The 13623-nt window shown below is 48.5% G+C and overlaps 1 protein-coding gene across 1 annotated transcript in view; it reads left to right on the top strand.

The window, feature by feature from the left end:
* The window catches only part of cplane1 (ciliogenesis and planar polarity effector 1), a 211492-nt gene that overhangs the window by 45905 nt on the left and 151964 nt on the right, over window positions 1-13623 (top strand). Inside the window, exons 11-13 of the mRNA XM_067982079.1 lie at window positions 2923-3051; window positions 4463-5226; window positions 11512-11723. Of these exons, the coding sequence (XP_067838180.1) occupies window positions 2923-3051; window positions 4463-5226; window positions 11512-11723 (1105 nt within the window). The remainder of the gene's footprint in view (window positions 1-2922; window positions 3052-4462; window positions 5227-11511; window positions 11724-13623) is intronic.

The raw sequence follows: 13623 nt of genomic DNA, 5'->3' as shown, positions 1-13623 counted from the left end.
CTCTACTCATTGGAGTTCAGAAGAATGAGAGGCGATCTTATTGAAACATATAAGATTGTGAAGGGTCTTGATCGGGTGGATGCAGTAAGGATGTTCCCAAAGATGGGTGAAACTAGAACTAGGGGGCATAATCTTAGAATAAGGGGCTGCTCTTTCAAAACTGAGATGAGGAGAAACTTCTTCACTCAGAGGGTGGTAGGTCTGTGGAATTTGCTGCCCCAGGAAGCTGTGGAAGCTACATCATTAGATAAATTTAAAACAGAAATAGACAGTTTCCTAGAAGTAAAGGGAATTAGGGGTTATGGGGAGCGGGCAGGAAATTGGACATGAAGCTGAGTTCGGATCGGTCAATGCCCTGTGGGTGGCGGAGAGGGCCCAGGGGCTATGTGGCCGGGTCCTGCTCCGACTTCTTGTGTTCTTTAGATTCGTGGTTGGGATCAGATCAGCCATGATCTTATTGAATGGCGGAGCAGGCTCGAGGAGCCGATTGGCCTACTCCTGCTCCAATTTCTTATGTTCTTATGTTCTTATGTACATGCTGCCCCTTCGTAACATCGGCTGTCTCCGCCCCTGCCTCAGCTCATCTTCTGCTGAAACTCTTATCCATGCCTTTGTTACCTCTAGACTTGACTATTCCAATGCTCTCCTGGCCGGTGTCTCATCTTGCACCTCTGTAAACTTGAGCTCATCTGAAACCTATATCCTAACTTGCAACTAGTCCCCTTCTCCCATCACCCCGTGCTCGCTGACCTACCTTGGCTTCCGGTCCGGGAACGCCTCAATTTTAAAATTGTCACCCATGTTTTCAAATCCCTCCATGGCCTCGCCCCTCCCTATCTCTGTAACCTCCTCCAGCCCTACAACCCTCCGAGATCTCTGCGCTCCTCCAATTCTGGCCTCTTGCGCATCCTCGATTTTAATCGCTCCACCTTTGGCAGCCGTGCCTTCAGCTGCCTGGGCCCCAAGCTCTGGAATTCCCTCCGTAAACCTCTCCGCCACTCAACCTCCCTCTTCTCCTTTAAGATGTTCCTTAAAACTTACCCCTTTGACCTAATATCTCCTTATGTGACTCAGTGTCAAATTTTGTTTGATAATCGCTCCTGTGAAGCGCCTTGGGACGTCTTAATACGTTAAAGGTGCTATATAAATGCAAGTTGTTGTTGTAGGCCATTCAGCCCCTCGAGCCTGCAATGCCATTCAATCAGATCGTGGCTGATCTGTATCTCAACTCCATTTACTCGCCTTTGCTCTGTATCTCTTGATAACCTTACCCAACAAAAATCTATCCATCTCATTCTTGAAAATTTCAATTGACCCCCAGCAGCCACAGCCTTTTGGGAGAGTGAATTCCAGATTTCCATTTCCCTTTGTGTAAAAAAAAAATGGCTCCTGGTTTCCCTCCTAAACAGTCTAGTCCAAGTTTGAAGTTATGTCCTTATTCTGGATTCCCCCCAACAGAGGAATTTTTTTTTTGTATCTACCCCCATCAAACCCTTTTATCATTTTAAGCACCTCGATTTATATTATCCCCAAACTTCTAACCTCAAGGGAATACAAGCCTAGTTTATGCAACCTGGCCTTATAATTTAACCCTTCAATCCCCGGTACCTTTCTGGTGAATCTGTGCAGCACCCCCTCCAAGGCCAATATATCCTTCCTAAGGTTCAGTGCCTAGAACTGAACACAGTCTCCAGATGGGATCTGACTAAGGCTCTGTACAACTGAAGCATCACTTCCTTACTTTTGAATTCAAATCTCCTTGAGATAAAGACATACATTCTAGAATGGTACCAGGGATGAGGGACTTCAGTTATGTGGAGAGACTGGAGAAGCTGGGATTGTTTTCCTTAGAGCAGAGAAGGGTGAGGGGATATTTAATAGAGGTGTTCAAAATCATGAACGGTTTTGACAGAGTAAATAAGGAGAAACTGTTTCCAGTGGCAGAAGGGTCGGTAACCAGAGGACACAGATTTAAGGTGATCGGCAAAAGAACCAGAGGCGATATGAGGAAACATTTTTTTACGCAGCGAGTTATGATCGGGAATGCGCTGCCTGAAAGGGCAGTGGAAGCAGATTCAATAGTATTTTTCAAAAGGGAATTGGATAAATACTTGAAGGGAAAAAAATTATTAGGCTATGGGGAAAGAGCAGGGGGAAATGGGACTAATTGGATAGCTCTTCCAAAGAGCTGGCACAGGCACGATGGGCCGAATGGCCTTGTTCTGTGCTGTACCTACTATGATACTATGATTCCATTCACCTTTTTGTGCCTGTGCACTAGCTTTCAGTGACTTGTGCGCATGGACACCTAAATCCCTTTGCTCCTCCACAGCTCCTAGTTTCTCGCCAGTAAGAAAATATTCCAATTTGTCTTTCTCCGATCCAAAGTGGATGATCTCACACATTAAACTCCATCTGCCATAGTTTTGCCCACTCACTTAGCCTGTCTATGTCCCTTTGTAACTTCCTCCTCTCATCTACACAGTCTACTGTGCCTCTCAACTTGGTGTCATCTGAAAACTTGGATATACAACTCTCCATTCTTTCATTCAAGTCATTAATATATATGGTGAAAAGCTGAGGCCCAGTATAGATCCTTGGGGAACAACATTTGTCATATTCCACTAATCAAAGAATAAACCCTTTATCCCGACTCTCTGTCTCCTCCCTCCCAAACCAATTACTGTCCCATGTCACATGATTACCTCTAATTCTGTGCGCTCTCATTTTTACTAATCTCTTGTGGAATCTTATTAAATGCCTTCTGGAAATCCATGTAGACACCATCCATAGACACTTCCCTATCCACCGTTAGTGACGTCAAAAAATTCAACTAGATTAGTCAGACATGATCTACCTTCACTCACCCATGCTGACTCTCTCTGATGGTTGGTACAGTTTGTCTGTCTGTTCTATTTACAGCACAAAGATCTGAAGTGCTGTTTACAACCCTCGCTGAGAAGAAGTGTCCTGCAGGGATGGGAGAAGCAGGAGCCTGGGACATGGACATCCCCTCCATTCTTACAGGATGAAGATCCAGTCGGTGGTGAGGTAAAGCTCACGTCAACATAACTCTGCCTCCAGGGGCAAGTCTTTGTCTCTGTGCTGCTCTTGTATATCGTTATAACCACTTGGCCGAGGGGTTGCACCAGACTAGGGGTGAGAACTTGCTGCAAAGGACCTGTGGGGGGGAGGAGGTGCTGTGGCAGCAGCAGCAGCAGGAGGAGGAGGACGGGCCGTATGCTGGACAATAAAATCTCGGCCTCACTGATGGACCTGTGTGAGTTTTTGTACAGGCCACTTCCCAAAGCCCATCCTCTGCTGATTGTCCAGCTCTGGAGACCAGGGCCCAACAAGCTGGAGTTGTTCTCCTTGGAGCAGAGAAGGTTAAGGGGAGATTTGATAGAGGTGTTCAAAATCATGAAGGGTTTTGATAGAGTAAATAAGGAGAAACTGTTTCCAGTGGCAGAAGGGTCAGGAACCAGAGGACACAGATTTAAGGTGATCGGCAAAAGAGCCAGAGGCGACATGAAGAAACGTTTTTTATACAGTGAGTTGTTATGATCTGGAATGCGCTGCCTGAAAGGGCGGTGGAAGCAGATTCAGTAATAACTTTCAAAAGGGAATTGGATAAATACTTGAAGGGGAAAAATTTTGCAGGGCTCTGGGGTAAGAGCAGGGGAGTGGGACTAATTGGATAGATCTTTCAAAGAGCCGGCACAGGCACGATGGGCTGAATGGCCTCCTTCTGTGCTGTATCATTTTATGATTCTAAGCGGCCCCAGGGAATGCTTCCTGCATTTTCATTCATTTGAACCTGCCCGCCCACATATGTGCAGAGCACATCCACCAGTGGGTCTCAAACTTCACCCACTCCACATCCTCCCAAACATCGGCAAGCAGCGGGTGGAAAATCCAGCCTCTCACCTGGTCATTCAGCTGATTTCTGTTCTTGGGACCTTCTGTTGTTGCCGCAAATAGACTACAGCATTTTCCTGTGTACGTGCAAGTTCTTACCTTGTTTCTCAAATATTTCAAAGATCTTCATGTGCAATGACTGACTTCAAAGTTCTGTGACAGTGAGAGGGACAAATAATGGGGCAGAGGTTTTCGTGCACAGCCATGAGTTGAATGACCAGTTGATCTGTTTGTGATGATTTTGGTTGAGGGAGGAATATTGGCCAGGACACCACGAGAACTCCCTGCTCTTCCAATAGTGTCGTGGGGTCATCAATATCCATGGGAACAGGCAGGGTAGGATCTTCCTTTAACATTTTACCCAAAGCACAGCACCTCTGACCATGGACTGCACTGGAATGCCAGCCTCGACTATTTGCTTAGGTCCTGGACTGGGGCTGATTAGGGGCTTCTACCCAAACCATGCACCCGTCCTTTCTCTCCCAGGTTCCGATGGACTTGCTGTATTTCTGTCCTTGTAACTTTATCTGGTTTAATTTTGCAGGCTGATGAAGGTGATGATTCCGATGATGGAGGTCCGTGCCCAGCTCACCGCCTCAGGACCCAGAACTCCGATCTGGGCACGATGGAGCAGGGCCGCTTGGAGTTCGCCTCCATGTTCGACACGGTCCACGCCAAGCAGGGTGGAGAAGAGGACAATCTGGAGGCCAAACTCAGACGGATCCAGAACGGCCTGTTGTCAGCCTGGAGCGTGGGGGTTTCTGTGAAGGGGATGGAGGGCAGGGACCTGCTGCTTCAGTACACAGTTCGGGCCTTCCTGCAGTTTGCCCGCCTGCTTCCAATTGTCCCAGCCACTCTCCCGAGCTCGGTTCTAAACATGAAGAATAAAAAGGTCAAGAAAGCCCTGAGGAGGAACCCTGGGACCTACAGGACACTGCAGCTCTTGCGCTACTGTCTGACTGCCCTGTACTGGGACACAGTGCACAAGCATTCACTGCCACACGCAGTCAGCCTCTCGGCAGAGATTGTGAACTTAATCCTCTCTCAGAAGCTGGGGCCAGCTTCCTTCTCTCAGTCACTCCTCAGCAGTCTCTTGGTACTTAAGCTGGCATCTGTCCACCTGAACGCAGTGTACACTCCACAATCCCAGGTCTCCCTGGATCCCCCCAGGGACGTTGTGTCCGACTCTCTCCGAGCTCCCGTGTCCCACCCAGCAGATCCCCGGGGACTCTGGGGAAGGCCTTCTGCCCTTGCACTACTGGAGCTGCCGTCTCAGTCCGTGCAAACCGTCCAGCTGCCATCACACAGGTAGGAACAGGGCTTACTAATCAAAGGCAGGGAAATGGCTGATTCTTCTCCCATCACACTGATGTAAATCGCATTAGTGCAGTCCTGCATCGTTAGTGAGGGGTAGTTTATAAAAGGGATTGGGGAAAGGTTTGCTGAGGGACAGTTTAAGGGGGGGTTGGGGAAAAGTTTGGTGAAGGGGCAGTTTAAGGGGGGGTTGGGGAAAGGTTTGGTGAAGGGGCAGTTTAAGGGGGGGTTGGGGAAAGGTTTGGTGAAGGGGCAGTTTAAGGGGGGAATTCAGGGAATGGTTTGGTGTGGGACAGTTTAAGAGGGGGTACTGAGGACAGTTTAATGGCGGGGCAGCATTGCTGAGATCATAGAATCATAGAAATTTACGGCACAGAAGGAGGCCATTCAGCCTATCATGTCCGTGCCGGCTGAAAAAGAGCGATCCAGCCAATCCCCCTTTCCAGCACTTGATCCGTATCCCTGTAGGTTACAGCACTTCAAGTGCACATCCAAGGTCTTTTTAAATGAGTTGAGAGTTTCTGCCACTACCACCCTTTCAGGCAGTGAGTTCCAGACCCCCACACCCTCTGGGTGAAAAAAATTCTCAACTCCTCTCTAATCCTTCTACCAATTACTTTAAATCTATACCCCCTGATTTTTTACCTCTCTGCTATGGGAAATAGGTCCTTCCTATCCACTCTATCTCGGCCCCTCATAATTTTATATACCTCAATTAAATCTCCTCTCAGCCTCCTCTGTTCCAAAGAAAACAACTCCAGCCTATCCAATCTTTCCTCATAGCTAAAATTCTCCAGTCCTGGCAACATCCTCGTAAATCTCCTCTGTAGCCTCTCCAGTGAAATCACATCTTTCCTGTAATGTGATGACCAGAACTGTACTCAAGCTGTGGCCTAACCAGTGTTTTATACAGTTCTAGCATAACCTCCCTTCTCTTATATTCTGTCACTCGGCTAATAAAGGAAAGTATCCCGTATGCTGCCTTTAACCACCTTATCTACCTGTCCTATTACCTTCAGGGATCTGTGGACATGCACTCCAAGCTCCCTCACTTCCTCTAAACCTCTCAGTATCCTCCCATTTATTGTGCACTCCCTTGCCTTGTTTGCCCTCCCCAAATGCATCACCTCACACTTCTCCAGATTGAATTCCATTTGCCACTTTTGTGCCCACCTGACCAGTCCATTGATCTCTTCCTGCAGTCTTACAGCTTTCCTCCTCACTTTCAACCACTCGGCCCTTAATCATGCCCCCTACATTTAAGTCTAAATCATTAATATATTCCACAAAAAGCAAGGGACCTAGTACTGAGCCCTGCAGAACCCCACTGGAAACAGCCTTCCGGTCACAAAAACACCCATCGACCATTACCCTTTGCTTCCTGCTACTGAGCCAATTCTGGATCCAACTTGCCACTTTCCCTTGGATCCCATGGGCTTTTACTTTTTTGACCATTCTGCCATGTGGGACCTTGTCAAAAGCCTTGCTAAAATCCATGTAGACTACATCAAATGCGCTACCCTCATCGACCCACCTTGTTACCTCCCCAAAAAATTCAATCAAGTTAGTCAGACACGACCTTTTAAATGATGATTAATACTGTCCCTCAGAATTGATTCCAATAATTTGCCCACCACCGAGGTTAGACTGACTGGTCTATAATTACTCGGTCTATCCTTTCTCCCTTTTTAAACAACGGTACAACCTTAGCAATCCTCCAGCACCACGCCTGTAGCCAGGGAGGATTGGAAAATGATGGTCAGAGCCTCCGTTATTTCCTCCCTTGCTTCTCTTAACAGCCTGGGAACGTTTCATCTGTCATTCCTGCCCCTGTTTAAGCCATGTTTCAGTAATAGCTATGATATCGTACTTCCACATGTCTAACTGTGCCCTCAGCTCATCTGCCTCATTCACTATACTCCTTGTATTGAATTATATGCCATTTAGCACTGCCACACTCCTTTGTTATCTATTTTCTAGCCTTTGTTTTCTCTGCCCTCCGAACTGGCTCACTAATTTTCTGCGTTCCATTTCCAGGTCTGCTTCTCACCCTTCTGAATCTATGCTCAGGTTCCCATCCCCCTGCCAAGCTAGTTTAAACCTTCCCCAACTGCAAACCTTCCAGCAACGATATTTGTCCCAGTCCTGTTGAGGTGCAATCAGTCCGGCTTGTACAGCTCGCACCTCCCCCAGAACCCGTCCTAACGCCCCAGGAATCTAAACGTAAGAACATAAGAAATAGGAGCAGGAGTAGGCCAATCGGCCCTTCGAGCCTGCTCCGCCATTCAATAAGATCATGGCTGATCTGATCCTAACCTCAAATCTAAATTCATGTCCAATTTCCTGCCCGCTCCCCATAACCCCTAATTCCCTTTACTTCCAGGAAACTGTCTATTTCTGCTTTGAATTTATTCAATGATGTAGCTTCCACAGCTTCCTGGGGCAGCAAATTCCACAGACCCACCACCCTCTGAGTGAAGAAGTTTCCCCTCATCTCAGTTTTGAAGGAGCAGCCCCTTATTCTCAGATTATGCCACCTCGTTCTAGTTTCACCCATCCTTGGGAACATCCTTACCGCATCCACCCGATCAAGCCCCTTCACAATCTTATATGTTTCAATAAGATCGCCTCTCATTCTTCTGAACTCCAATGAGTAGAGTCCCAATCTACTCAACCTCTCCTCATATGTCCGCCCCCTCATCCCCGGGATTAACCGAGTGAACCTTCTTTGTACTGCCTCGAGAGCAAGTATGTCTTTTCTTAAGTATGGAGACCAAAACTGTATGCAGTATTCCAGGTGCGGTCTCACCAATACCTTAAATAACTGCAGCAATACCTCCCTGTTTTTATATTCTATCCCCCTAGCAATAAAAGCCAACATTCCGTTGGCCTTCTTGATCACCTGCTGCACCTGCATACTAACTTTTTGATTTTCTTGCATTAGGACCCCCAGATCCCTTTGTACTGCAGTACTTTCCAGTCTCTTGCCATCAAGAAAATAACTTGCTCTCTGGTTTTTCCTGCCAAAGTGCATAACCTCACATTTTCCAATATTGTATTTCATCTGCCAAATCTCCGCCCACTCACCCAGCCTGTCTATATCCCCCTGCAGGTTTTTTATGTCCTCCTCACTCTCTACTTTCCCTCCCACCTTTGTATCATCTGCAAACTTTGATATGTTACACTCGGTCCCCTCCTCCAAATCGTTAATATAGATTGTAAAGAGTTGGGGACCCAGCACCGACCCCTGCGGAACACCACTGGCTACTGGTTGCCAGTCCGAGAATGAACCATTTATCCCAACTCTCTGCTTCCTGTTAGATAACCAATCCTCCACCCATGCCAGAATATTACCCCCAATCCAGTGATTCTTTATCTTGAGCAATAATCTTTTATGTGGCATCTTGTCGAATGCCTTCTGGAAGTCTAAATACACTACGTCTACTGGTTCCCCTTTATCCACCCTGTACGTTATGTCCTCAAAGAACTCAAGCAAATTTGTCAGACATGACTTCCCCTTCGTAAAGCCATGCTGACTTTGTCCTATTAAATTATGTTTGTCCAAATGTTCTGCTACTGTCTCCTTAATAATAGACTCCAAAATTTTGCCCACCACAGATGTTAGGCTAACTGGTCTATAATTTCCAGCCTTCTGCCTACTACCCTTTTTAAATAAGGGTGTTATATTAGCAGTTTTCCAATCTGCCGGGACCTTTGCCGAGTCCAGAGTATTTTGGAAAATTATTACCAAAGCATCCACAATCCCCACTGCCACTTCCCTCAAGACCCGAGGATGTAAGCCATCAGGTCCAAAGGATTTATCCGCCTTGAGTCCAATTAATTTACTAAGTACCAATTCCTTAGTGATTTTAAAGCCCTCCCTCCTGCACCATCTCTCCAGCCATGCATTCACCTGCACCATCTCTCCAGCCATGCATTCACCTGCTCCATCAAAACTATCATCACTTGGAAGGGTAGTAAATACGAGGATAGTGATAGACTTCAAGACGATATAGACAGGCTGGTGGAATGGGCGGACACGTGGCAGATGAAATTTAACGCAGAAAAATGCAAAGTGATACATTTCGGTAGGAAGAACGAGGAGAGGCAATATAAACTAGAGGGCACAACTCTAAAAGGGTTACAGGAACATAGAGATCTGGGGGTAGATGTGCACAAATCGTTGAAGGTGGCAGGGCAGGTTGAGAAAACGGTTAAAAAAGCAAATGGGATCCTGGGCTTTATAAATGGAGGCATCGAGTGCAAAAGCAAGGAAGTTATGATGAACCTTTATAAAACACTGGTTCGCCCACAACTGGAGTATTTTGTCCAATTCTGGGCACCGCACTTTAGGAGAAATGTGAAGGCCTTAGAGAGGGTGCAGAAGAGATTTACTAGAATGATTCCAGGGATGAGGGACTTTAGTTACGTGGATAGACTGGAGAAGCTGGGGTTGTTCTTGCAACTGTCTCTGTTCCAAGATTTGATCGAGGTGTTCAAAATCATGAAGGGTCTGGACAGAGTAGATAGAGAGAAACTGTTCTCGTTGGTGGAAAGGTCAAGGACCAGAGGACATAGATTTAAGGTGATTGGCAAAAGAACCAAAGGTGACATGAGGAAAAACTTTTTTACCCAGCGAGTGGTTAGGATCTGGAATGCACTGCCCGAGGGGGTGGTGGAGGCAGATTCAATCATGGCCTTCAAAAGGGAACTGGATAAGTACTTGAAAGGAAAAAATGTGCAGGGCTACGGGGAAAGGGCGGGGGAGTGGGACTAGCTGGAATGCTCTTGCATAGAGCCGGCACGGACTCGATGGGCCGAATGGCCTCCTTCTGTGCTGTGACCTTTCTATGATTCAATCCTTCTATTTCCGTACTCACTGGCGCGTGGCACCAGGAGTAATCCAGAGATTACTACCTTTGAGGTCCTGCTTATTAATCTTTCTCCTAGCTCCCTAAAATCTTCTTGCAGGACTTCATCCCTCTTTCTACCTATGTCATTGGTACCGATTTGGACCACGACCTCTGGCTGTTCACCCTCCCCCCTCAGAATGTTCTGTAGCCGCTCAGGGACATCCTTTACCCTGGAACCAGGGAGGCAACATACCATCCTGGAATCAAGAGTGCGGCCACAGAAATGCCTGTCTGCTGCTCTAACTATTCAATCCCCTATCACTATTGCTTTTTTTATTCATCCATGGGATGTGGGCGTCGCTGGCGAGGCCGGCATTTATTGCCCATCCCTAATTGCCCTTGAGAAGGTGGTGGTGAGCCGCCGCCTTGAACCGCTGCCGTCCGTGTGGTGAAGGTTCTCCCACAGTGCTGTTAGGAAGGGAGTTCCAAGATTTTGACCCAGCGACGATGAAAGAACGGCGACATATTTCTAAGTCGGGATGGTGTGTGACTTGGAGGGGAACGTGCAGGTGGTGGTGTTCCCATGCGCCTGCTGCCCTTGTCCTTCTAGGTGGTAGAGGTGCTGTCGAAGAAGCCTTGGCGAGTTGCTGCAGTGCATCCTGTGGATGGTACACACTGCAGCCATGGTGCGCCGGTGGTGGAGGGAGTGAATGTTTAGGGTGGTGGATGGGGTGCCAATCAAGTGGGCTGCTTTGTCCTGGATGGTGTCGAGCTTCTAGAGTGTTGTTGGAGCTGCACTCATCCAGGCAAGTGGAGAGTATTCCATCACACTCCTGACTTGTGCCTTGTGGATGGTGGAAAGGCTTTGGGGAGTCAGGAGGTGAGTTACTTGCCGCAGAACATCCAGCCTCTGACCTGCTCTTGTAGCCGCAGTATTTATGTAGCTGGTCCAGTTAAGTTTCTGACCTTCCTCCTCCCCTGCTGTACAGCTGAGCCACCGACTGTGGACTTGGCTCTGGCTGTACTCCCCAGAGGATCCATTGCCCTCACAATACCGGTTTAGAGCGAGATGCAGTCAGGGGACTCCTGCACTACCTGCCTGGTCCTCCTTGTCTGTCTGGCGGTCACCCAGTCCCTCTCTGCCTGCACTCTATTAAGCTTTGGGTGGACCACCTCCAGAAATGTGCTATCCACGTAGATCTCAGCCTCACGGATTCACTGCAGTGACGCCAGCTTCGAAACCTGGAGCTCGAGCTCCTTCAGCTGACGGCACCTCCTGCACGAGAAGCATCCTGGACTTCCCACATGGCACTGCACAGAGAAGGTTGGGCGGAGTGCTGGACAGTTTGTTGGGGGCAGTATTGCTGAGAACGGGAGAATATTTATGGGCGGAGAGGGTGTAATGTTGGGTTCTGTCTTGGTACAGGCTGGCCTTCACCTGGCGCCTCTTGTACCAGCATGCATTGCAGCACCAGGCCCGGCTCCGGAAGCTGCGCCAACGAGCGAACGGAGGCACCGCCAGGAAGAGGATTCAACGGGAGCAGGACATCCTAATATCACTCCTCTCCCAGATCCAGGCAGCGTTACAGACCATGGGAGAGAGACTGGGACCAAACCCGCAGCTCAGACCTCTCGCAGGTAAAATATAAAATGAGCGGATTAAATAAACACCAGCAACGAAGGATAATACCCTGATTCTGTGCTGTACCTGCCCTGGGAGTGTTTGATGGGACAGTGTAGAGGGAGCTTTACTCTGTATCTAACCCGTGCTGTATCTGCCCTGGGAGTGTTTGATGGGACAGTGTAGAGGGAGCTTTACTCTGTATCTAACCCGTGCTGTATCTGCCCTGGGAGCGTTTGATGGGACAGTGTAGAGGGAGCTTTACTCTGTATCTAACCCGTGCTGTACCTGCCCTGGGAGTGTTTGATGGGACAGTGTAGAGGGAGCTTTACTCTGTATCTAACCCGTGCTGTACCCGCCCTGGGAGTGATTGATGGGACGGTGTAGAGGGAGCTTTACTCTGTATCTAACCCGTGCTGTACCTGCCCTGGGAGTGTTTGATGGGACAGTGTAGAGGGAGCTTTACTCTGTATCTAACCCGTGCTGTACCTGCCCTGGGAGTGTTTGATGGGACGGTGTAGAGGGAGCTTTACTCTGTATCTAACCTGTGCTGTACCTGCCCTGGGAGTGTTTGATGGGACGGTGTAGAGGGAGCTTTACTCTGTATCTAACCCGTGCTATACCTGCCCTGGGAGTGTTTGATGGGACGGTGTAGAGGGAGCTTTACTCTGTATCTAACCCTGTACCTGCCCTGGGAGTGTTTGATGGGACAGTGTAGAGGGAGCTTTACTCTGTATCTAACCTGTGCTGTACCTGCCCTGGGAGTGTTTGATGGGACGGTGTAGAGGGAGCTTTACTCTGTATCTAACCCGTGCTGTACCTGCCCTGGGAGTGTTTGATGGGACAGTGTAGAGGGAGCTTTACTCTGTATCTAACCCCCTGTACCTGCCCTGGGAGTGTTTGATGGGACAGTGTAGAGGGAGCTTTACTCTGTATCTAACCCGTGCTGTACCTGCCCTGGGAGTGTTTGATGGGACAGTGTAGAGGGAGCTTTACTCTGTATCTAACCCGTGCTGTACCTGCCCTGGGAGTGTTTGATGGGACAGTGTAGAGGGAGCTTTACTCTGTATCTAACCCGTGCTGTACCTGCCCTGGGAGTGTTTGATGGGACAGTGTAGATTGGATGTTGTATTGTGCAGGTAGTAGGAACATAAGCAAAAAATAAGTTCCTTATTGGACAAGAAAGAAATGAGAGGTGATGAACTTGTAATGGTTGCCTCTTCCCGCCCCCAGCCTGCCCACGGCTCCAGTATCGAAGCTGTACTCTGTGCGGCTGAGCCGTAGAGACCAGGAAGGTGCGGTGCCTGGTCCATGGTCTGTTCGCTGAACACTGTGCTGGAAACCTCCCTGGGTGTGGGGGTGAAATCAGGCTGGATTCCTGCTCCTGGGCACTGCCAGTGTCTGCTGTTGGAAGATCAGTGCCTGTGTGGGTGGGTGTGTTAGGGGGTTCTCCAACATCAGTCAAGATCAGAGGAGAGAGAACCCACCAGGCAGATTGTGATGTGTGGCCTGTAAGTGCAGGAGCACACCCCAGGGTCCGCGTGGTGGGATGTGTGCTGTGTTCTCTCAATCACCAATGTTCAGTGTGACTCAAATTGGGTCAAAATGTCCACTGATGGTCCCAAGGCGCCCGTTCTTCATGAGCCTACACTGAGCCCAGGGGGATTGCTGTGTCTGTGCTCTGCACCTCACACCACCGCTTCTTGTCTTCTCCCGTCCTCTAGTTTCTCACCCAAAAGCAGGCTATTCGGCCGTGCGGTTCATCTACACATGGACTCTGGCTTTACCCGCTGCACCTCCAGTGTGCTGACTGACTATAGTGTACTAGTTCTGTTACTGGACTAATAATCCAGAGAATGTGAGTTCACATTCACCAGGGCAGTTTAAGAATTCAAATTCAGTTTTAAAAAAATGTGC

This window comes from Heptranchias perlo, chromosome 4, assembly GCF_035084215.1.
Source record: "Heptranchias perlo isolate sHepPer1 chromosome 4, sHepPer1.hap1, whole genome shotgun sequence".
Classification (NCBI taxonomy): domain Eukaryota; kingdom Metazoa; phylum Chordata; class Chondrichthyes; order Hexanchiformes; family Hexanchidae; genus Heptranchias; species Heptranchias perlo.
The sequence above is the reverse complement of the archived record's forward strand: the minus strand, read 5'-3'. Positions and strand labels throughout refer to the sequence as shown.